The sequence below is a fragment of the Aplidium turbinatum genome, chromosome 9, assembly GCF_918807975.1.
Source record: "Aplidium turbinatum chromosome 9, kaAplTurb1.1, whole genome shotgun sequence".
NCBI classification, from domain to species: domain Eukaryota; kingdom Metazoa; phylum Chordata; class Ascidiacea; order Aplousobranchia; family Polyclinidae; genus Aplidium; species Aplidium turbinatum.
In genome coordinates, this window is record NC_137480.1 from 11,107,192 (window position 1) to 11,131,945 (window position 24,754).

A 24,754-nucleotide genomic window follows, 5' to 3' on the forward strand; every position below is an offset into this window, starting at 1 on the left:
GCCAGGCCTGCGATGGTTGTTCAAAGCCTCTACAAGCAGGCGAAACTGCCAGGATTAAGCTCTCAAAGAAGCTTTCTCATTCCGAAGATAAAGATTTCCTCAATCAATCAATTATCGCTTTTTTGCACAACTCTCCAAAGAGTAACTGCTACTACAGTAATCAGTATCATAGCCGATGCGACCTGTGATGGATGAGATGCTCATTTTTTCCAGCGTGTCGTGCAGAATCCCAAAGTATTCTTGGTTGGCTGATTGATTTATTTTGTTGAAAAAAAGATATAAATGTTGTTTGTTGCCTGCCACGAGCACGTCTCCCGAGAAGGCGACCGCTTAGACAGAGATCTTCGAATTCCTCTTTTTTAATATAACCGAGATATTTGCCTTCGAGTTTCATTCATTCAAAGAGTAACAAGCGCCAATAAAGGTTGGGTAAATGTTTTATTGTCAATGTACATTCCACTACAGTGAATCTACATTCTATGTCCTAACACTTTGTGCGTAGTATCGCAAGCTATATACCGTCAGAATTACGTCATTCATCACGTCAAATGATTGTTCGGATTTTCTCACTTTGAGCTGTAGCTTACTCTATTGCAAATGGTCAAATTAACATTGCTTAAACGTAATTTCATGCAAACGTGACCAATAACCATGTTAATACATTCTTATTTTATCGTTGATGCAACGTCACTTGATGGAAAAACAAAATTAAGCGTTGAAAAGAACAGAAATATATGAGGATAAAGTTTCATTTGAACGCATTTGTCACTTTGTAAACTTATGATCATGGGCGCCATCTAGCGGTAGATTAAGAACAAATTAAAGAAACACTCACAACTTTTTGCACAGTTAGCTTCGCTCATCTAAGAAAATCGAAAAACAAAACACTTTTTCATTGAAAAAATATCGACGAAGTTATTTCGCATTTAATCGTTGCTTTTACGTTGCTAATATGACACTGGCCAAGGCTGCTAAAACGATTACGAGACAGGTGAAATAAGCGAAGGAACAACGCAAGATAGTTGGGACAAAATGGTTATAAATCTCCAAACATGATTTGGTAGAACTTGATTTGTACACAGGAAAGCAGTTAGTGATTCATTTAATAGAACGCAAATATAATAGATTAGGCGTAAAACTCAGGCAATAGAAAATAACAATTACTCGTAGCAGAGAGAAAACATAATGACCGAAAATTTGTTTCTACGATAGAGGGATAAGGGGATAATCTGCTTTAAAAAAATTCTCACTTTTATCTGGTGGGTCGCGATTGAAATAAATATCTCGAATTGCACTCACATAAGCTCGAATTCGTCAATTCGGTGCTTAGTGTTGCCAGATCGGATTTGCTTAAGGGTCTTGTACTTATCACGTCCAGCCTTGACGTTCTCGCTATGCAGGATATCCATCTGTGACGCTTGGACGTTGGTATCGCGCAAGTCGTGGAGCTGTTTCTTCAAATCCTGAACGAAAGACCATTGTTGTTAAAATTGTTGTTGAAGCTGTTAGAAAAGATATTATCCTGCTTGATACGGGATATAGAATTATTCCCATGGTGACCGTTCACCATGCTTGTGATGTGCACCATCAAAAACGTTTTGTTCAATGATTTCCAAACACTGTTTTATCGATGCATATAACAAATCTTTTTCTTTTGTTGGCGACAAATTCGTGTGTTTACTTTGTGGTTCTCTGCGTGTTCGCGCCAGTAATGAAAAATTGAATTGAATGTAATCGAGCAGTAACTCAATATGTTCCTTAGTTTTATCTTAAGTTCGTGGATTATCGAGTTGTGTTGGTGGGACTTGGATGCGGCTGCTCAATCACAAGGATAAAAACTTTGAAAAAGAACTAAATATGCAGTTGTCAGTTTTATGGAGATAACGACGCAGAAAAAACACTCATTTGTACACTACGTTTGTAAACACCATGAACGAAAATTTAAAATCTCTGGAATACTAAAACCTCGTCAAGGAATGAAGCACTTCGACCGAGCGAGTATGCCATGTATTGATTCGGCAGCATCTGTACATTAATTTGCCATCAACTGACGACAAAGCAACGTGACAACTCCACAAACCTCAAGTTGTTTCTGCAATGCTTTGTTCTTCTCGGACTCCGTGATACGATTCTCCTCATCACGATCCTTCTCGAGATCCTCGTGCTTCAGCTCGCTGTCTTCTGCCTCGTCATCAAGATGCATCTGGAAAGAAACGATTGTTTTGCGTTGAAACGGCGATTGTTTTCCAGTATTCTAACAAAAGTCAAACACAAAAGCGAAACAGAAAAACGCGAGACAAACTGCTTCGTTAATCTAACTCAGTAAGAAATTGTTAAAATAACAAATATAAAGTACAAAAGTGTGATAGGAAAGTGTAGATGGATGAGACCTATCGTCCACTACAGATTACACAAGGAAACACATTTTCGTATCTTGTTATGGGTAATTTGTAGGCTTGTCAATTCTTTGAACATCGTCCTTTAGAAAATGGTTATGGTATAGGGCCCGCCAACTTGTCATGCACGCATCAGTGTGTACACTGTACAGGGCCGTTAAGAGAATAATTTAGGCCCGGTGCCAATGAGACCTTCAAGGCCCAAATCTAGACAACTTTAAAAAAAACGTACTATATCTAAGGAATACGAAATAGTGTTCATGCCTCTTGAAAGGGTTAAGAGCCCCTAAAATCACCCCGGGCTCAAATCCAACAGTAAACCCTAGCGTACGTGTCAATGGCTACATGTACTCACTCCAGTCATGTCGAGATTCTCCGTCTTGGTCTCGACTGGGACAATGATGGGTTCTCTTTGTTTCTCGTGCAACTCTCGAAGCTCATTTTCTTTCTCTTCGATGGCACGTTCCGCTTCGGAAGCCTGAAATGATCAAATTACGTTGAAAAAAAAAAGGTTAAAAATATAATAATAACCCGAACCGCCCCTCTCTCCATTTTGCTCCAAAGAAGCCTGGTTTTCATCCCGAAACATCAGGGTCGACCAGTTGTCTGGACTAACTCTTCCATTTGTATCTACTGTTGGCAATTTAGTTTTTATGTTCAACCGTCAGCCTTGACAAAATCACCTTCAGTTTCCATTCCTCCGTCTCTCTGGCTTTCTCCTGTTCCGCCAAACGGAGCTCTTCCAGTTCTCTCAGCTTGTTTTGCACCTCCTCTTCCATGGCTGCCTTCTCCAACTCGTTCACGCTGGCTTGCTGCAAATATAACAACATGACATTGACGTTTCTATTACATCGCTTTCGCGTATATCTCAACATTCACGATCAATAAGCTTCAGCAAAAGTGGAAGACCTAACGGAGTTAGATCATTGCTAGAATTGTTTGACGTTTTGGGAGCTAACTACTAAAATGAATAGTGAAAATGTATACTCCGGAACCAAGAAAGTTTGTCCTGATGCTTAATCCCAACAAGTTTCGTGTACTTCTAAAGGAGTTCAAACACAAATACAGGTTTGGTCGCCGAAGCACAAAAAGTAAATTTGCTGCTAGTGGTTGAAATAATGTTGTCAGTATTTCAAACAGTAGGCAAATAAAGACCCTGTTACGTAACAAATTGTTCAAGTATCCATACCGGGGATTGAACTATAGTCGTCTGATCTTTAAGAAGGCGGACGGTTAGTTATTTGAGGCAGCTGCCAACATTAACAACAGAATCAAGAAAATTTTCATTTTTTTAGTGGAATTCAACCAATGACATGTTTATTGTTTCGGCTTCCATTCATATCATATTCATATTCGATTTTTCGGTATATTTGAAAGCTTTGAAAAGCAATTTTACTTCTTGCAGTGATCTCGCTTCTTCTTCAGCTTTTTGTCGAAGCTCCTCCAGCTCTCGTCTCTCCTGCTCAGCGCGCTCCTTGTCTTCAGCTAGCTTCTGGGCGGCGGCTTGCTTCTCGGTAAGGTCTGAGTAAAAAGTCGTTATATGCTGACAAGTCGGTCAAAATCGCTCAAAAAAATCACTGTTCACACCAGGTCGTAAAATTTGTCAGAAATAGAGTAAGTTATAACATATTCGTGCCAAGCGGTAGTCAACTGGAACAGTATTAAATTTCAAAGCAATATTCTTTGTTGAAATATGGACTTTCTTGTTTGTGTTTCGCGTAGTTGAGTTAAGCTACAGTCAAAGACAGACAGTAAAGGCAAAGGCTGATTAAAAAAAATTGTCGGCACTTTTAAAATTCACTGTAAACTGTGTAAACAGCAACTTTCGATCTAGACACCCTGACAGACAGCAAAATCTGCAATTTTTGCATTGATTCGACGTCTGCAGAGGTTGAATCATTGTAAAAATGACGGATTTGGCTGGGCCGTCACATGGTTACAACAAAATACCTTTAATGTTGTGAAACAAACGTGAAATCTAAAAATATCCCGCGAGATTTATGACATCGACGCATACCGCAATGGAGGCGGCTGAAAATGGGCGTTTCCGTCATCGAATCAATAAATCTTACACAATTAAACAAATTTTAACATCCGGAAAAGGGAACAACTAATTGAACTCATATTGGGTGAGTGTTTTCAGAATTAGAATTACGTTAAGTACAGCCTAGTGGCCATGTCTCTCCATCGTTTTCTAGACAGCTGGTCGTTGCAACCTCGAAATATTAACTTTCAAAACTTAAGATCAAAATTTCTAACATGACTAAGAATATAAACTGCTTAAGATTTCAGAAAAATAATTTGTTCAAGTTTGATTTCAAATGTTTTGGTAGTCTTTTAAAACAAACATAGATTGAGTACGTTAAAGCTACAGACTCAGAAGATAGGCACTCGAAGAATGGCATACCGCGCCTTTGACAAAGATATAACATTTCGGCAAACGCATTTTTGAAATTGCACAGTAACCAAACTGTGCGCAACACATTTTCAAGACACGCAAAAATGCACAAAAGTGCAATAACTTCACTCGCATCATAATTCTCACCCCTTTGATACTTTTCGTTCTCTTCTCTGTATCTTTCCATTCTCTCCATCAGGTCCTGAGCTCTCTTCTCTGCCTCTAACTTCTCTCGTTCCAACTTTGCTCGCTCCTCTCGTTCACGGTCCAGTGCTTGCCTTAGAGAAAAAAAGAAATAAAGAAAGTGAGAACCATGGTCTTGCAACCATGAGGGGCGTCATACGTTTTCGACAGACGCCAAGCAAAGGTACTACAGTACACTGGATACACATTACACAATACACATTACACAATACACATCAAGCAGTCGATTAGATAAACAAACTCTAACTCGGAACAAACGATCGCAACACACACTCAACAATTAAAAAATATTTAAAAACGAAAGCCTAACTCTCTCTTGTTTCGTATCAAAAAAACAATTTAGTTTCGTTATGAAAATTTTTTGTATTGGAGACAGGCAAGACACAACAATACAACAGGGTTGAGCACTATAACAATATATTTTACATATTTACAAATAGTTTTAACAGTCAAACGTTTTCAGCTCTTAAGCCCTCATCAGGAATCTGAAAATATTTATAAAATTGCAATAAATTTCAACTTCTTGAAGGTAACTAGCTAACTGACTTTTAGCATCAAGAAACACGCAGAGATTAAAAGTGGAAAACAGACAGACAGGCGAAAAATAAATTACATTAGGAAAATGCAACTATATAACTACAAAAGAATTTGCACTATGGGGTGTTTTGTACTAGTTAGCTAGATACCTTCAAGTTGAAATTTATTGCATTTTGTTATTTTATAAATATTTTCAGATTCCTGATGAGGGCTCGAGATAAGCCGAAAACATTTGACTGTTAAAAGCAATTTCGTTTCGTTGTGAACTGGAGAGTTGAGACAACATGCATATTAAAGATTTGCAAATTATTATGCCGTCTACGAGCGTCAGCACAGATTCTTTATCATGATTTTGTTTCAAATTAAAAAATTTTGTGAACCTTGCTTCACTTTAAAGAACCCAAAAATTCGGTGCAGTTTTTGCAGAACAGAATAAAAAAGCAACCGAAAACTTTTCGATTAAACATTCAGCACATAGCAGAGTTATCAGACGCATGCCACCCTTTTGAATGCGGTGGAGGCTCCACTGTTGAATTGACACGTTTTGTTAAAAAGAAAAATTCACGAAATTAAAGCTATTTCCTTCGCAAATGACTTCAGCGACAAGTTAAAAAGCTTTCGCAAGCTAAACTGCAATAAAAAAAACTAGACGTTGAAGAAGTGTTACAAAAATGTCATTCGTGTAGAACCTGACTTGAACTACACATTGAGCTTATTAGGCATGGCGCCAATGTTCAGGTCACAACACAATCTGGCCTTTGCTCCTATTTTGATTGAAGTCCTCGATCAACTATGACTTTATGATTTCATACCGCAGCAAAGTGTCGACATTTGACAAGGAAAAGTGGCAAGAGCGTCTGATCGACGACACTCCAAAGATCACCACCTGCTCACGACGCCGGCCGTGAACAGGTGGCAAACTCTTGGCAAGACATTTAAAAGCATGCTTTAAGTTGAAGATACAACTACAAGGAGATTGGCTTATTTGTGCTGTCGTTCCTTTTTCAGACAGCAAAATCCATCATTTTTACATCGATTCAACGTTTTTAGACGTTTAAATCAATGTAAAAATAATGGATTTTGCTGTCTGTGTTTATCTATGCATTCACCAAGCCATAGAGACCTGCAAAGTTGATTTGCACCAAATAAACCAGGTAATTCACCTTTCTAGTTGCTTTTGATGTTTTTCTTCTCTGGACTGTGCTTTCATTTGTTGTACTTCGATGGTGTCCGGCTTTCTACGGCGCATGTACAGCTCGTGGTTACCCATGCATAACGCTAAGATGCGCTTGTTGATACGCAACCTCTCAACATAGAAGACGAAGTCCTGATGTCATGTGAACAGGAGGAAGGTGAGACAATGAATTAAGGGAAAAAAAACAAGACTTGTATAAAAAGTAGTGGAAGAACTTTATTAGTGATTCAGTGTTGCCAGACGGGGAGTTGTTCTCCAAACTGGGTAAATTTCACGGCTGCCGGTGACAAAAAAAGTGTGATTGGGGTAGTTGTGAACCTGGCCTCGAAATCTGGAAACATGGGCTTTAAAAAAAAGGACAAGACCAGCGTCTGGCAACACTGTTTTGTATATTTTCACTTTTCCAGCAACTGGAGAAACGTGCAACTGATAAAAGCATTTAATTTTCTCAGTTCACTTGCGATTCGGATTTACATCCTCAAGCACGCTTTTTACAGAGTGAACGCAATGACATAACAAACTTCACGACGAACATCGCATCACTAAATGTAGAAACTACGTCATATCTAGACGATAAACCCACCGGGGCTTTCTTGTCGATTGGTTTGATGACAAACTTTTTGTCGTTAAACGAGATATTTCTGATTTCGCTCCACGGGAATCCGATCTTTGGCGTCAATCTGGAAGATTGTGATAAAAAAAAGGTTCAAAATCCGTAATTTTTAAATTGATTCAACCTCTGCAGACGTCAATATGAAAATCACCGATTTTGTCGGCTGGAAAATGGACTTGAACCAGTCAAATGAAAAAGGCTGCAGTCAGACAATAAAAAATTTTGCTTTTAAAACTTTGCTTTTAAAATTTGTGAAACTTTGGTCAATTGAAACCTACTGTTGTACCAGATAAATTAAACAAGAGAAGAGATCAGATTTAGATTTCCAAACCAGGTCATAACCAAGACTCGAAGTTTAAACTAACTGCATGAACAAATCGTCTCCAAAAGAAGACGCCTGGTTAATGGTACAGTCTCATTCATTTTTAAAACCACTGAATTGGTTCACCACAAAGCACGACGACAGACTGTGTCGTAAACGGCATCTAATTGCTTAGATGACTTGCTACAAATAATAATTGCCTGGTCAGTAACATCCTCAGCTGGCAAGTTAGCTATTTTATGTAAAAAAAAATGTACTCTTTTCATGTGGATAAAATTGGCAAAAGTTTCTTAGATGGATCAGGTCCTGAAATTTCATACTTCCTTTTCTTACTTTGAAACATTTGAAAACATGTGCATTTTCTGTCCAAGCTGTTTTATAATTCGTTCCTTTTGAAACCGTAACTTAACCCAAATAAGTTTGTGATGCGGACCATCCGTCAGACCACTATCGAAACAAATAGCTCGGAACTGCTGTAAAGCAGAAATCAGACAAACAAGTCAAAAGTATGATCATTTTACAGAAACTTACTTGTCGGTTTTTTCGTAGATATTGAGACCTAAGGCATCCACACCAAGCAAGAGTTGCGTTCGTTTTTTGTTTTGAATGTCAAAGTAATTTACTCCATACATTTCCAAGTCCTGGGGGAAAAACAGGAAAAGTGGCGTGTACATAATTTCGTTTTTGTGGAAAGAAAGCTAAACTACACTGAAAGATGACAACCATTGAAACGAAATGTCCGCAGGAAAACCCTCTCTTTTTAATCTACTTTACATTACTAAATACTAAGGTATACGTTACAGTAAGAAAATTCTTAACGCAAAACATACGGAAAGGGAAAACTGTACATTAGCTTGTTTAGTATTACGTTTGTGAAAGTGTGAATGCTCATAAAAATGAAGCCAAACTGAAAAAAGTTAGCAATTTTACATTATGTCAACGTCAAGTGTTTGTGAAGACATAAGGTCTGTGCGTTTTGGATGACGAGGCCAAACGCGTGCTGCTGCCTGTCTCTGAGTATTGTCCGGGTAAACTTCCGATAATATTAGGTAGAAAAAGGTAAATTCCCACCTCCAGAAGCTCAAAGGAAAAAGATAAAAAAAAAATGTAAATCTTGCTAGCTGAAAAGTATTCTTGCAGTGGCGTATTCTCCATGCATGCAAGGCATGCACTGCATGCCTTACAATTCTGATGAAATCAGCAATCTTTCAGGGACAACGAATTTATGCGTAGAAATAGAAAATGTGAATAGCAGAACCTCTTCGCTCTCTTAATTTATTCGAAACAGCAGTTTGTTTTCAAACTTTGGCAACTTTGCTGACCCTGGCAACCCTGCATTGCATGCTGAGGAGGGCTCAGCATGCGCTGATAATTACCAACACTGTTGCGCAAAGGCGACCAAGACATGCAGATTTGAAATTGCATGCAAAACAAAAATCACTATCTGTAGACAGGGTTGCCAGATTGGCTTTTTTACGACCAAATTTAAGAAATTTGACTTTTTTGAAAAGTGTTTGGCCGGACAATTTTTGTTTGGCCACTGGGCCTTTTTTAGTTTCCCGATTGGCATTTGTTTGGCCTTCTTTTCTTTTGGTTTTCATAGTTTAAGTCCTTGCGGCTCTCTACTGTAGATACTGTAAGTCTAGGCCTATACTGCATCAAAGATTTCAGTCAGATTTCGGCATTGGCGATGTCAGAGCACCAGAGATCTTTCGGTTGGGTGGTCGGTAACCTGATCCTATTTCAGCTGGTCAGGTTTAAACTTTAAAATGGTATTCGTTGTATTGCATTGCAAAAGCTTTAGCTTAACTGGTTTTGAATGTTTAACATGGCATATAAAATTAAGACATTGGATTCATGATGTGTTTCAAACCTCATATTTTGCAAAACAGCTCAAACAATTATCAGCTAAGTAAAGCTCAGATTGCAAGAAAAGCTATAAAACCTAAAGCAAAATTGCAAAATTTTCCTGGGGGACCATGCCCCCAGACCCCCCTACACTGGCTATGACCCTCCCTCCATTGCATGCCTAGTAAAATCAACCAGGATACGCCACTGTATTCTTGTATATAACACACACCTTTCACACAGAATTGTTCTCCAAGCTGGTGAAGCAGCGCAGCACATGTACAAAACTATTCATTTTTCACGTCAAACCAACGTTATCATCGAGTTCCAACCTGAGCTATTTTGAGATATTCCACCATGGCGTCTTCTCTGGGCATTCCTCCGTGCTCTGTGTGCCAGGTCTTTATGCGTTCCTCCCATTGTTCCTTCGACATTTTATGTTGCTCGTGCACCCTGCAAGCAACGGGTCATGACTATTGATAGCAGAATCAACGGGTCATGACAACCCAGATAGCAAAATCCGTCGTTTTTACATTGATTCAACGTCTGCAGGGGCTGAATAACTGTTAAAATAGCGGATTTTGCTTTGGGAATTGGCAGCAGATGTGGTGAGAATGACAAAAAAGGAAACTTAAAGACGATCCAAAACGCCAATGGTTTCCGTCAGGAAAAGGCATTCGGGTTGGCCTGGCTACAAAAGACGATACGTTATTTTGTAAAACGAAAGCCCAAGTTTGCTTCAGGGTTTTCAAGCTGGCGGAGTGATTGAAAGCATAATGTATCAATCAAATCACTCCTTACTTTACATTGATTCCACGTTTGCAACTGTGGGATCAATGTAAAAGACTGACATTCTGATTGGGATCTCATTAAAATCTACCCGATCACCATGCAAGAATGTGTGCGGTTTTCAAACACAACAGAAACTCTTGTGAAGCACAAGGTTTCAATAAGCATGTTGGAAGGGATATAAGGCAAGATTGTTAACGTTTCTCTTTAGATTGACAGCAAACAATAACTTCTCAACAAAACAAGCATCAGTACAATAACATTGTGCCAACTTCACTTTTGTACTTCAATGATTAAAGATAAATCCACAAACACAAGCTTTAGAAAACTGTTTCAACACGTTTTCCAAGTAACTCCCTAGCTATTTATAACACTGTAGGGCTTCACAACCAAACCCAGTTGAATAAACTTAACGTAACGTTAAAAGTGCTTGCGATGTGTAGCGTGGGTTGAAGTATGTCCAAAGCACACAACCAGGTCAAGCATACAGCTCATTCTTACGCTGTTTAGACGTTGTTTCAAGAAAATAACCTGCTGACAAATCTTTCCAATATTACATTGCTTCAAAGTTAACATTCTCCCAAAGCTCCATGATTCAAGGTCTGCCTGAATTAATGTAAGAAAAGGGCTGATTTACTCGGCTGGGACACTGTGATTGAAACTATTCATACAGCAAATCAGTCGTTTTTTAGATACATTGATTGAATCAATGTGGAAAGCGGCTGATGTACTGTCTGGGTAGGCAAGACACTGAACTTTTCACGTACCTTTGGGGGAGTAAACGATCATTTGCGAGATAACCTGACTTGTGGCGATCGACGCTATACAATCCATACTTGGCTTGCACAGCGTAGGAAGCTAGAAGGACAGATGTTTCTGGGGGGCAGTATACTTCATCGGAAAGGATGCCATCTTTGACTTGTAAAAAGAAAAGTCTCTGAAAAACAATGCATTGCACGGTGAGATATCGAAGAATTAGACGAATTTTCATTTGAAGTTTCACGTTCCGCAAGCTTGCGCCTTACGTAAGTGCGAGATGAGTACAATTTATCGTACTGGACGAGGGCATACAGACAAAACTTTATCTTTCACTAATTTAATAACTCCATGTTTGACGTTCAGACCAGATTGTATCATGTAAAAATCTGTTAATTATTGACAGAAAGCAAACGTTAAGAACCGGGCTGCAACCACGTCCGAAATCAACCTTATCTTAACGTCAAATTAACGTTACTTCACGTTTGTTTGACTCAAAACGAGTGGTTTGATTATTTAATTCTTATGTTGGCAAATATGAATAGCAATTCCGATTTTATGACGAGTAAATTACTTTTAAACAGAAAACGCAGCGGACAAAAACCACAAATTCAAACAAAAGCTAGCCACCCGTTACTGGAATGCATTACAAAGTTCACTAATGAGTAGACCCGCAATTTTAAACACCATATAAGATATTACAACGTAGATCAGGATAATTTGTCATGAATAATCTGAGATATGACAAGCGTTGTACTTTGGATTGATTTCGACGTTTCGTCAAAGGGACTCTACTGACTTCTTCAAGGAGGAAAATCAGATAGTGACAATAACAACAATGGCCAGTTGTACTGTGAAATCACAACTCACAAGCCAATAGGGCTTGGCTTAGCTTGAACAAACCAGAAGAAGGTCCACAGCTTAAAATAATATGATGCGTGGTGAACAGTCTCATTCAATCTCCACGAGCATATACTGTATGTACAGCTGCACAAACCTGAGTAATCTCTTGAATAAGTTCTTCGGCAACATCTTCCGGGAAGAATTTTGCTCGAAATTTAAACTGCAGTGGACTTTCCTTTCGGACATCTTGCTGGCCGACCTGTAAATGTGGAGTCATTATTGTCATGTTCAATGACATTGAAAGAGTACAAAAGTCAAGGTTTTGGTTGTGCAACGGAGAACTTAATGAAAATAAAATAGCATTCCTTTGGTGAAAACAATTTGATTCTACCAGATACTGTTTCGTTCTTGAAAACTCAATACAGCAATACAATGGCTCATCTTTTGTGGTTTAGATTATGAAATCTAAATTTACAAGCAGCACGCAAATTTTCGTTCAACAAAAGCTTCAAGTTTTTCCGGAGGTGGGATTCAAACTGTAACACCTTGTCGCGCTAACAAAACAATGAACAAAATCTGTCGTAAAAGCACAACACTACATAAACCACATGAAAAGACAACCTCAAGTAACGTTGTTATTGAAGGACATATGCCTGTCCTTAAGTCCTTACGCATTCAAACTGCAAAATGATCAATTGATCATGTTCACTGGGCATATCAAATGACAGACAATATATTCATACTAAATTACCAATGCATTTCAACAAGGATGCATTACGGTTCAAAATTATATACTGTTACATCAAGAGTTTCTTTTACCTTTTTGTTGAGCTTGAGCCAAGTGGAGTAACCTTTGGTATCTGTATATTGTAAACCGAAAAACCAAATTTCTCTTAAACCGATGGTCTTCACAACCTGCGTAGAAAATACGAAATTACTGAGCATGCGTTTAACAGTGAGCGGAGAATAAGGTTTCAGCCAAAGCCGGTCAGCATCAAGATTTGGTCGTGTTGTTCATTGTCAGTTGTCTGCATATTGGTAACTGCTGTCGGAAGTTAACTTTCACGCTTGCCGCATGTCAACGATCCAAGACAGAAATAAGAAGTAATTCAAATCACATGTGGGAAAACTATTCGCGAGAAACTAATTAACTAGCAAGACACTGAAAATTACTGTGCTGGGAAGACCAATATCATGATCAACACTATTAATACTGTTCTGTTCCAACAAGCACGTCACAAAAGAGCATAGATCGTTGCTCATCAAGTGGTGCCACATTTTTGCTTACATTCTGAACCAATAGCGTCTTCACTGAAAACTGAAACGTATTTTTTACACTTTTTTGTTTGTTGCATTTTACATCATCACTATTACCAGGCTTGTAAAGTTACAAGTTGATAAAATATCTAGAAGTTGCAGTACCTTAAAAATACTTGTTTACACTATCGCCAAGGAACAATAGACGTTAGAGTCCGGTTACGTATTTTAAACAACAAATTAGCAGCAAGAAGCATCTATTTCAGCCTACATCTACACATGTTTGAGGAAAGCAAGCACAATTTTTTTACAAAATTATAATGTAAATTGATCGTTTACTGACAACATACAAAAAAAAAGTCAACGTAACGAAATTTGTTAATGTGGAAATTTTTGTTAAAATGGGCGCGGCTTGAAGAAGCGAGTCAGTCAAACTTGCTTTCGAAGAGAAAGTTTTTTTTTCTCTTCTGGTTGCGTCAAGTTACACCGCACTCGCTTTGCACAGACTTGACTTACTATCATAGCGATGTGTTGCCTGGGGCGTCATTAATTAGTGCCTCTCGTCTCGGTAGATGTAAGTTCGCAAGAACACCGTTAATTTTGCAAGCATGCCGACTCCATATATGTACATGTGCCCAACGACTTTGATACTGCAAGCGTTAGGTGTTTCCTAACTCTTATCAAAAGCCTTTGTGGCTACTCGGTGGCCAACTGATTAAAGAACCAACCAAAGACGCAACTTGATGACAAATTTGTGTCCTTTTTAAATGTAGCAGTGAGGGTCATAACAAAACATGCCATGGGTTAGGCCACAGCCACTATGCAAAAGCAGCACTGGCGAATCCAGGGGTTGGCGATTGGGACAAAACACATGTATTTGCGAGGTCGGATTAATGTTGGCCTCCAGTACATATAATTGTGTTTTAATGAAATGCCCTCTAAGGCTACTTTCTGGATTCACCCCTGAAAGCAAACTATCCCTACAAAGTCTTATTGTTGCAAGAAATACAAGAAATGTCATAATATGATTTTTAGTGTAGGTTTGGCTTGAAGAATGAATGTATGCATTTGCAATGCTGTGACCGCTGCAATGTCAGGATATTTACTCATCAAGACAGTAAAATTTAAACGAGCAACTTTAAATGAACTACCAAGCGAAACAAGCGCACTTGCTGCTCATGAGTTGAAACTTCGAGAGCAATTGAAGCTACTTAGTTACGAAGCATGTCTCCTGTGTTGAAAAATGGAAAATGACACGAAGTGATGTTTTGGTGATCATTAACTGAGCTAGGCTTGTCATCGTGCACACTTCCGTGTGTTGGGATATCGTTATATCACTTAAAAGAATAAAAACAAAAAATGAAGTAAAAATGAGACCAAAAATTTGATAACAAGCGTATCAAAATGGAACAAAAATTTGAGCCCTATGGCTATCAAGGAGGTAAATTTGAGGAAACAGGGGTATTAAATTATGTAATTGAGACAAAGTAGCTGCTGGAGATAAATTTGACTTTGGAAAATCGATCACAGATAATGGAGAGTAAAAAAAGGTGAATTGATTCTCTCTTTACACAGTTACGTTACTGAAAGGCTGACTCACTTTGTGAATGTTGATCATTCATGCTGCTGTTATATATAGATTAAAATCAAAAGGGTGAAGTCTCTCGACAAGTGTGAAATTTGAGAAAGCAGTTCCCCAATTTTGCAGTAAGCCATTAAATGTCCTATTGTGATAGCTTGTTTGTCATTACAGCTGTACAAAACCATTCAGAAAACAAAATCTTTCATAGTTTGTCACCTTACACACCACACCAGCTCGGATGTTTACCTGGTCAAAGAGTTGTTTGCCAGTGGTGCTGGGTTGAATTGCGAATTCCAGCTCCGCGTCCATGGTCGTAACCCGAACATTGATCTGCAACACACGAGAATTTAAATTTCCCACCTCTAGCTATGATGATCATGAAGCAAAAAAGATTAACATTGTAACACAAAGCTATGATAAAACAAAAATATTTCTGCTCTTAGACGTGTCGGGTTAAATATCCAACATACTCAGAATCATAAAGTTTTTCTTGCCCCTGATCGTGACTACCCCGACAGCTTATCAATCGTTTTTTACATTGAACGTTGGCAGACGATAACAGTTGAACTTTTTTTATTGGGGATGGTCTAGTTGGCCCATCGAACCAAAGTACACGTGACCAAATGCCTTGCTTTTGCTCCATGTGTCGTAGATTAAAATCGAACGAGTCACAGTCAATTAGTTTCTTAAATATAATCCAATCGTCAGATAATTAAATCATACGGTGACAACGTACGTATGTCGGAACACAAAATTGTCAGGACTCATGCTCAAATATTTGTTTGTTTGCGAGTGTGGTACTTTAATAGCACTGCAGCTGAATAATGCGTTGATGCAGTGTTTTCAAGCAATGTAAACATAACTGAACCAATAAGTTCATCAAGCAATATCCCAGAGGTTGAAAAATCAACAATTGCTAAGCAATACATGTCATACATAACTTTTGAAAAGTGAATTTTGACTTCTTTTGTTTTCTCGGATTTATTCAAAACATTCATTTGTAACTTTTATGATCCTACAGTTTCAGAATTTTACAACAGAAGTGTTCCAAGTTAGTAAAAGCTGAAATTCTTCCAAGTGACCTACTGCTTCAGCATTGGCTGACATTCTTTTATATCCTTAGCCGAATCTTTAGTGAAGGCTGACATTCTTTTACATTCTTAGCCGAACCTTTAGCAAAGGAATGTAAGTTGTACAGCAGGTGAGGTCATTAGACAATTTCGGTAGCCAAAAATAAAAAAAATGTGGACCAGTGGCAATGTTCTTTCTCTAAAAGCAACTTATAGTAAATTTTTATTTGTTATTTCATGTTAATTTCAAAGCTCTCTGTGACATGAAAAAAAAAGGATTTAACGGACATAACTGCAAGAAACAACCCCACAAGGATTTCACCTATCATATTCTCAGAGTGAAAGGTTTGGCACGGATACATTCCAGCTACTAAACCTCGTCGTTATTCATCGTGTCAACGTTACCAGATAAAAAAAGAACATTTTTTTTTTAAATATGTAAACTTTCTTCACAGATATTTCTCACAGTCCAATTCAATCTTAGCTGAAGTTGCACCAAGCAACGTAGTTACGCCCACTTCAAACATGCTGAGTAACCGGTTCTGACGTCACGATAAACCGGCAGGGAATTGACGTTGGGAATCATGAATGTCCAGATTGCGAAAGATTACAAGCAAGAACTGTGTGATTACATGATATGGGCGGGCAGTATACATTGAAACAGCATTAACATGTGTTAAAGACGAGAACATTACAGAAAACAAGATATAAACCGTCAAGCTGCTGCTGCTAAAGGACAAACAGGAATGTTGTTTAGATAAATCAGAACATGGAAAAAGCGATTTAAAATGTGTTCATTACCTGCTTTTTCGGCCTTTTGCTTGTTTTAGGCCAATAGGTGCTTGAGTCCAAGCGATAATTTGTAATAGAAAATTTTCGTATCATGGTGCTGCTGTATTTGTTATGAAGCTTTTTCACAGTAGTGATTTTAACAACGTACACATTGACATGACCTTATATGTAGAAAGTTTATAATTCAGCGCACCGCGAAGGGAGTTATACCAATTGAGCAATTTATGATTAAACCAATATTGTTAATAACCTGCAAAAGTTGTGGTTAAAATTGAAGTGAAAGTCAAACGTGACATTGCTAAGAACCAGCTAAGGATGAAAAATGATTCATAAAACGCAACAAGACTACAATAGTCCCAGCTAGCAAAATCAGCATTTTTACAATAATTCAACATATGTAACCTTGCTGGTAAAATCCATCTGTTTACATTAATTCGACATTGGCTGAAGTAAATTCACTGTGTAAAGAACGAACTGTATCGGTGTCCTCTTGCATTGGTGAAGATTATATTTACGGTACAAGATCAAGACTAACTGAAACCAGAGTTGCCAAACATTTGGAATTAGAAAAATTCCATTTCAGCGTCAGCTCACTTCCACTATTGCAAAAAGATGATATTCGCTGAACCAAATATTCTGAAGCCACATTACAATTACAGTATTTGTAGTTTACTGGATAATAAAACAAGCTTAGAAGCAGCCAAGGAGAAATGAGAAACAAAGTGGGTGTGTTTCTGCTAGGATGTAAAATGGCTAAATGTGATTTCGGTTTCTTGCTGAAACTGTTTTTCCATTTCATTCTATATGAAAGACAATCTAGAAATCTGTTCCTCTGTAACTTAAGCACTTTTATCATAAAAAAAGGATTAATAAACAATTAATGCGTCTAAATCACTAATACTTCCTCAACCTTCTAAACCGACATTTTTATCTACACTTTCTTTAACCCTCAAACATTGAGGCTGTAGTAGCATTGTGCAGCTATCTGCAGCTCTGGACTGCACTGGCTTTGCCACTGCTTGATGCAACGGATTGATCGAAATGCCATTAACCCCAATAAGACTTCGAGGTCTTGTAAGCTTATCTCTGCGAATAAATAGAACGTCGCTTTAACGTTACGCAACGTTAGGCTAGGTGAAGAGATAACATTTGTCACAGATGTTGCTGTAATGTTAAGACTCATTAGTACAGCAAATCGAGCCATTCTATTTGCGTTGCTTTAACGTTTTATGGAGGTAATCAAACTACAAAAAGATAAGTTTTTCCCCATTTTGGAGCTATAGTTTAATTACTAAGTTCGAGTCTTAGCCTTTGAATTAAAAAAAGAAGCAAATGCAAAATACGAAAGATTTGTGTAATTTTCAATGTTTCTCGCTTCAACCAGTGCAGTAGAACGCACAAGTTATTTCGTACCAAACACTGAGCCGTTTTTAGTGACGCGCGGTGTTGAAAAACAGTCGCACAAGTGTAGAAGAAAATACTCCTGACTTCTCCCTACCGAAATCTGTACTCAAGTAATTCACTAAAATCAAGCAGGGAAATATTGCGGTGCGATATCATTTATTTATTTATCCATGCATGATTATTGATCACACATGCGTGTGACAGGATGAGTGAGGTTATGTCATTTTACTCACAGGAACAACATCTTACATGCCAACAATATGTTCATATATTTCTTGATGCACACTACTACCACAATTAGTTAAAAAAAATTAATCCACTCGCTTAAAAACTGAGTTTAGACAGGAGACAAAATCCAAGCAAGAAACTTTGAGGTTTTCATATTGACAAAAGGGGAAGTAAAGTTAAACAAAGAACAAAAATCCTGCTTTGATGTCAACGACTAAGAAATGCAATCCCTAATTTAAAGTGCTGTCCAAGTAGGCAAATGGTTTTAGTGGTGTGAATCGTATTATCCTCAAGCAAATATTGTACGGTGTTAGTGCAGATTCATATGTGAAGATGTACTTTATTTGTCGAATAGCGGCAATAATAACGTCCAGATTTCAGTATTTATTTCCAGTTCACTAGTCAATCATGGAGGACCGGAAAAAAATTACAAGTTTATTAAACTAGAAAATTAGAACATCATTTTAAGATATACCCGCATTTGGTGTCACTTGCAAAGTAGATTAAAAGCCTAAATTGTGCAAGAGAAAGGAGAGTGCTCCTGCAGTGACTACAACGCTACTCGCCAAGATAAAACACGTGAAACTGATAGAGTAGATATGAAAAAGTTATGTGCTTTCCTAAGAATGTGTAAAAAACTTCAAGAATTTCCAACATTGACAAAGTTTAGAAATGGATTACAAAAGTAATTCTTCTTATCATTTGAAACTACAGTTGATATAATCAGTGCTAAGTGAAGTCGCGTAGTGTTAAGTGCCAGCTGTAAGTACTTCAGGTTAACGAAGTGCCTTTTAGGCCATCCATGCGCCGCTTTTAACAGTACTATGGAAATGACATGTCGCTGTGAACAGATCCATCCGGAAAAATTACCTATTTTGCATTGAACCAACATACACAGATGCTTAACCAACAGAGTGATGAGCGTGAGTTTTAGAAAGTTTCAAGGTATTATTAAGATTCATGGCAATGCAAAAGAAAAACTAACGAATATTTTGATCAGAGTTATCATGGTTCTTTTCCTGTGCAACTTTGTTAAGTATGACTGCTTTAAACACCATCCATTATAGTTGAAAAAATATGCCGTCTACTTTTGAAAATATGATTTCGATCACAAACTCAGACAAACTTCTAAGCAAAATCTTTTCCAAGCTGACAAAAGTTGTCCGTAGCTGGGATAGCCAAGAATCAACCCAATAGGGACCCATCTTATCTGCGTGTGTGGCAGGTCGCATTATAGGGCGAACGGGGTGCATTATGAAAGAAACTTACATGTTCGTCGCTCTGTTAAGAAAAACGCAGAAAAGAAATTAATGAGAATTGTTACCAACATGCGTAGATTACACATAACATCAACAACAAAAACGGGACAACTTTTGCAATAAAAGAATCATTATACAGGCTATACAAGTCCGCGCATGAACCAGGTCACTTAGCAATGGAGTGTTAAAATATCTTGATGAGTTACACAGACAAAACCAACGGATGAATTTTTTTCTGTTGAGATCAACACAACCACTAACATAAATGAATCTGGCGAAATGAGATGAATTAAGAATTATGCCTAAACCAAACCAGCATGGTTGGCCGTGTAAAAACACGAAATTGACGCCAAGTAGTAAAAAAAATTGAAAGTCAATGGACTCAATTAGTTGCTGTTACTTCAAACTCGGTCTTCGGGTAATAATGGTGAGGAAATAAGCAGGTTGTCTATCTCGCGCTCAATAAAAATTACAAATTTGCTACAAATTAGTGACTTTAGTGATACTGTAGTGACTTTGTTGTTCCAAAACCCATATCTAGGTGTAAACAAAAACGTTCAGCCAACAACTGTGTGAGTGAAGGATTAAATTACGATGAAAACAAAAATAGGGAAATATTAGGCTCCCAAGTTTGTATTGAAAGATGAACATAATGGGCGTGCTCAACAGACTATTAGTTCATGAAGCAAAATATGACAATAGCATTCCCGCGACAATTCTGAAACCACTATTTTTGCTAAAAAACTGAAAAAACTAAACAAAGGTTACTTTACTTTCAATATTGAAAACTTATTGACAGATAAATGGAAAAACACTATGTGGATGCAAGTTTTAAAAGAAAACGAATATGCGACACTGCGGCCAGACAGAACACTTGTCACACTTTGATAAACAGTATATACGTATACATTTATGAGTGGCGATAAACCGAAATGGCGACTGACATTCCTGCGCGACTTCAGCTTCATCTGTTTATTCTAATTATAAACCTACTCTGACAGCACATACTTTTGTGCTATGTTAAACTTATTATGTGAGAATGACTCAGCTTCATAACCTCACTTTAATACGCTAAGAATCAAAACTGAGAGCTATCACATCGAAACAAACTTTCAGAATCTCAGCTAAAAACTGGATATGAAGACTTGAAGAGGCATCACACTATCACATTGCTGGAGAAATTAGCTACTAAATCAAAATGACGCAACACTGTCCGAAGTGCCACGTATGTGTGTATGCTGCATGTTGGGCAACAGAAGCCTCAGAAATAAATTACTTGCTGTCACTCACGCAGCCGAACTTTCCCTAGATAAATTTCACTACGTAGAAAAAATACTTCAAGACGCAAGAGTTTGGTCTTGAGCCTGATTCTTCTAGTTTCATCTTGTCTCAAGATTGGACAAAGCACAGACCAGCGTCGCCTTGACTTGACGCAAGCAAGGCTTCGTATTGACAAGCAGAGCTGTGATGAGGCAGTTTCAGTTTCCCTTTCTGCGGAATCGAATGTAGACCACAAACTGGGAGTTGAAATAGAACTTTTGAGTTGTTTTCGTGAGGTGTAGTAAATTTTTTTGGTCATAAAGGTTTGTCTTGAAGTGATAGGTAGCCTTGCAACTCCGAACAAACCTCTACCCTAAATCCTAATCCCAGCCCACCAATATTTGTACATGTAACAATGAAACTCTTGAAAGCTTAACTATCTTCTCCCGTTCATTGGTATGCTGCAAATGTTGCTTATTGTACAGAGAATCACGACGCCAATAATTCAAATGAGGGAAAAAATAAGATTGAAAAATATGTTGAAAGCCAATGAAACTGTTTTGAGTAGCTCCATGGAATTGTTCAATGTTCAACTAAAATCAAAAACTCATATAAAGAGTAGACCAACAAATATTCCCTCTATAACCATAATATCGAGTGATATGTTAAAGATGCATTAAGTTATGTAAACGGAAAAGGTATAGCAAGTCAAATGTGATATATTAACGTTAAGATCGCCATTGATACTTCAATTTTACCGTAGATAAAACAAGTGCCGGTTCTTAGCCTTGCGGGCTGGCGCCTCTGACTGATGGTAACAAAGAGAAATTCGCTTTTATTCCTAGAATAAACACGGCAGATCGCATCTTAAATAGAGCAAGTAGCACATCGAATTCACTAGGAGGCAGCCTTGTTAAGTTGTTTTACAAGTTCTTTTTCTAGAGCAATATGAGACCTTGGTAAAACCAGATTAAAGATGATAGACAGCAGAAATAAATTGAAATATGCGTCTTCCCAGGCGACATGGAAAAACCGCACTTATAAATCTCAAGAGATCTTTCCATGGACCACAACAAATAATATGAACTATAAAATCAAATCTCTGTGCACTTGTACAGTGATGATATGCCACTTCAAAATCTCATAAATCATTTCGTGGATATCTAAAATATAGTTATCTCGCTGTTTTACAGACATGAAACAAAAAATGGTCTTGAATTGTATTTTCTGGAATTACAGAGCAGTAGGCTACATAATTATGATTCTACAAATGCAAACTACAGAACATTTCGCATTTGTTACTATTAAATTGATATATGCTCATTGCTCAATGAAATTTTCACAACTCTTCAATGTGTATTTGTTACCCAATAACTTTCTCCAAAGTCAAAACGTTGACTTGAAAACTAAGTTATAATTTCAATTGTTCATGGAGTGTGTGAATGGCAACCCATTGTATGCAAAAACATTAAACATGGAATAAGCTAATCATATAGAATATTCAGTGTAGCTGCATAGGCAGGCTCATATCACCTTGAACTTGCATGAACTTAAACTCATATGCAATAAGAAATCGAGATTTTTTTTCCAATGCACATCAATTGATGATTTTTATAGAAATTTTGGAAAGATTATATATTCCCATTGCATCCATTGTGCCAGCATTACATTTCCATATTTTATATAACCTAAAACCAAATTAGGCATTTCATGCTAATATTAGATTCCAGATATAAAAAAGTAGTGTAATCAACAACAACCATGTCAGATGCATTTTGAAACACATTTTGACATACCATGTATGGATTTAATCGCCAAGTCAGTTCTAGACACTTGCTATCAAATTGACCAAACTTAAAATTGCATTTTACTATCATGTAAACAGTGGTAGACTACGTATGTAGAAAAGAATACTTACAGATTTTGGCATTGTGAATGTCTTTGCTTCAAAGGCAAATTGAGTACAAAATAACTACAAAACTAACGTACAGCCCCTTTAAAACAAAACAAAAAATCAAACATGGTTACCTGTATAAAAGGACAAAACTTTGTTGGCTAAACTACACTGCACATTTGCTTAGAGGAAAACTTCAGAACAATGCAACCAAGTTCAGTTATTGTTTGGTCTAGCAAAAAGACAATTAACAAAAATCTAATCCACAAAAGATCTCAGAAAAATTGCAATCCAGTAATGAAGAAAACGATTACAGCCAGGCGCGGAACTAGGAGTTTTTTTTTTCGAGGGGGGGGGCAGAAAATTTAAAAATCAACTAAAAATAAAAAAAAAAGATAAAACAGGTATGAACAATGATACTACGACATATACGATATGCTATAAAAAAGAGTTCAGTGGTTCTCAACCTCTTTGTTTTGGCGGACCCCTTTGGTACCTTCGAAGCAGTCACGGGACCTTAAAAAACTTTTGTCTGAACTTTTGGTATATTGCTTTTCCAATGATGTAATCAAATGTTTCACAAGTTTCGAAGCAAAACACTTAGAAAAATTTGCTAAACTCGCAACGCACTTATGACGACTGATGCCATTGACGAAGTTATGTTATGAGCTATATGTTGGCACACAGCATCAAAAATCAGTTAATCTATATGCTGATTTGATGTTTTTCAATAAATTTTATCAAAAATCAATAGAATTTTGCGACCGTTAGGCCTACAAACAATTTCTCCCTTTTTTCATTTCTAATCAATATTAATTCATTATAATCTTTGTCCTTGCAAAACTGTGAGTGATGAGAGACTGCTGACTAACGTTTGCATTTCTAAGTTAAGCATTGATCAATAGACTGCTGTCTTAAAAGAATTAAGTTGAACAAAGCCTTATCAAAAATTTAATTCATTTATATGATATTTTTTAATTAAGAAACCAAACCTTTGCACTTTCCAAGGACATCGCACCAGTTAGTTGGGAAGTACAGTTTAAAAACCACGGTAACAAACAAATAAAGCACGACCAACCAATTTTTAAATTTCGTAATTTATCAATCATGCTGCAAACTCGGAAACTTTCACGAACTCCCTGAAATTGCTTCGCGGACCCTCGGTTGAGAACCACTGAAATAGACATTAAAACAGCCATTTTCATCAATTGTGAATGTTTAAAAAATAAATTTTGCTTGAATAAAAATTGCTAAGCATACAAAGTAAACTTGAAATCCGGTTTAAAACCCTGTATGCAGTGTCCATGACCAATTGAATATTTGTAAGTTTGCAGGCATATACAGTATGTAATTGATTGAAATTATAATGAAGACTAAAAACTATAAAACAACTATTCAAGGTATCAGATTGTTTCAACAGATGTCATTTGGTTCAGCGTTGGTTTCAGCTGAGTCAGCTCCAACAAATGATGCTATTAAAATGTATTTAAAGTTGTATGAAAAAAAAAACAACGGAGTCTGATCGATGGATAATTTCAACCATAATAATAAAAAAAATTATCCCTCCTCCCGGGATAAGTTAAGTCCACCATGGGACTAATATCAGCTGCTTAGAAGCATATCAAACCATTTGATGCAAAAATATACAATTTCAACAATTCATTACAAAATTTCGGGGGGGGCCGGGCCCCCCTCATAAATCCGCGCCTGATTACAGCATTCAGCAAAATTCACTAATTAGATCCAAACAGTCCCAGATAAGACTTCTCATCATAGAATAACTTATTTTAAGCTACTATATATTTGTAATGATATCAAATCTGAGTAAAACATACTATGATAAAAAATAAGAAAGTTTCTTGTATTTGCAATTAATCTACTTGGCTATAGCTCATTCAACACAATGTGGCTTTTCATAAAGGTTTTTTGAAAAGTTGCCATTGAAAGTGTCCAACCAGTGCAGTTATTAGCAGGAACGGCGCTAGTCCTGGATGAATTACAATTTTTCTCCCCATTTCACTTTAATAGGGTCCACGTCTTTTAGGCGCAGACAGTTAGGTACCGGTCAAATAGCCGCGCATACTGTGGCGTCTGGATATTTAGGTGC

The 24,754-nt window shown here is 37.4% G+C and overlaps 1 protein-coding gene across 1 annotated transcript; it reads right to left on the reverse strand.

Moving 5' to 3' along the window:
* Window positions 1-419: 419 nt before the first annotated feature.
* On the reverse strand, window positions 420-22,750 carry LOC145776918 (radixin-like). Its single transcript, XM_082588143.1, has 15 exons — window positions 22,672-22,750; window positions 14,987-15,070; window positions 12,721-12,816; window positions 12,056-12,160; window positions 11,070-11,239; window positions 9,846-9,966; window positions 8,197-8,306; window positions 7,314-7,410; window positions 6,699-6,862; window positions 4,942-5,072; window positions 3,793-3,917; window positions 3,080-3,208; window positions 2,752-2,874; window positions 2,081-2,203; window positions 420-1,463 (listed from the first exon to the last, which is right to left on the reverse strand). Exons 1-15 carry the CDS (start codon window positions 22,681-22,683, stop codon window positions 1,296-1,298), a joined length of 1,758 nt encoding a protein of 585 aa, XP_082444269.1. The 5' UTR covers window positions 22,684-22,750; the 3' UTR covers window positions 420-1,295.
* Between the last annotated feature and the right edge of the window lie 2,004 nt (window positions 22,751-24,754).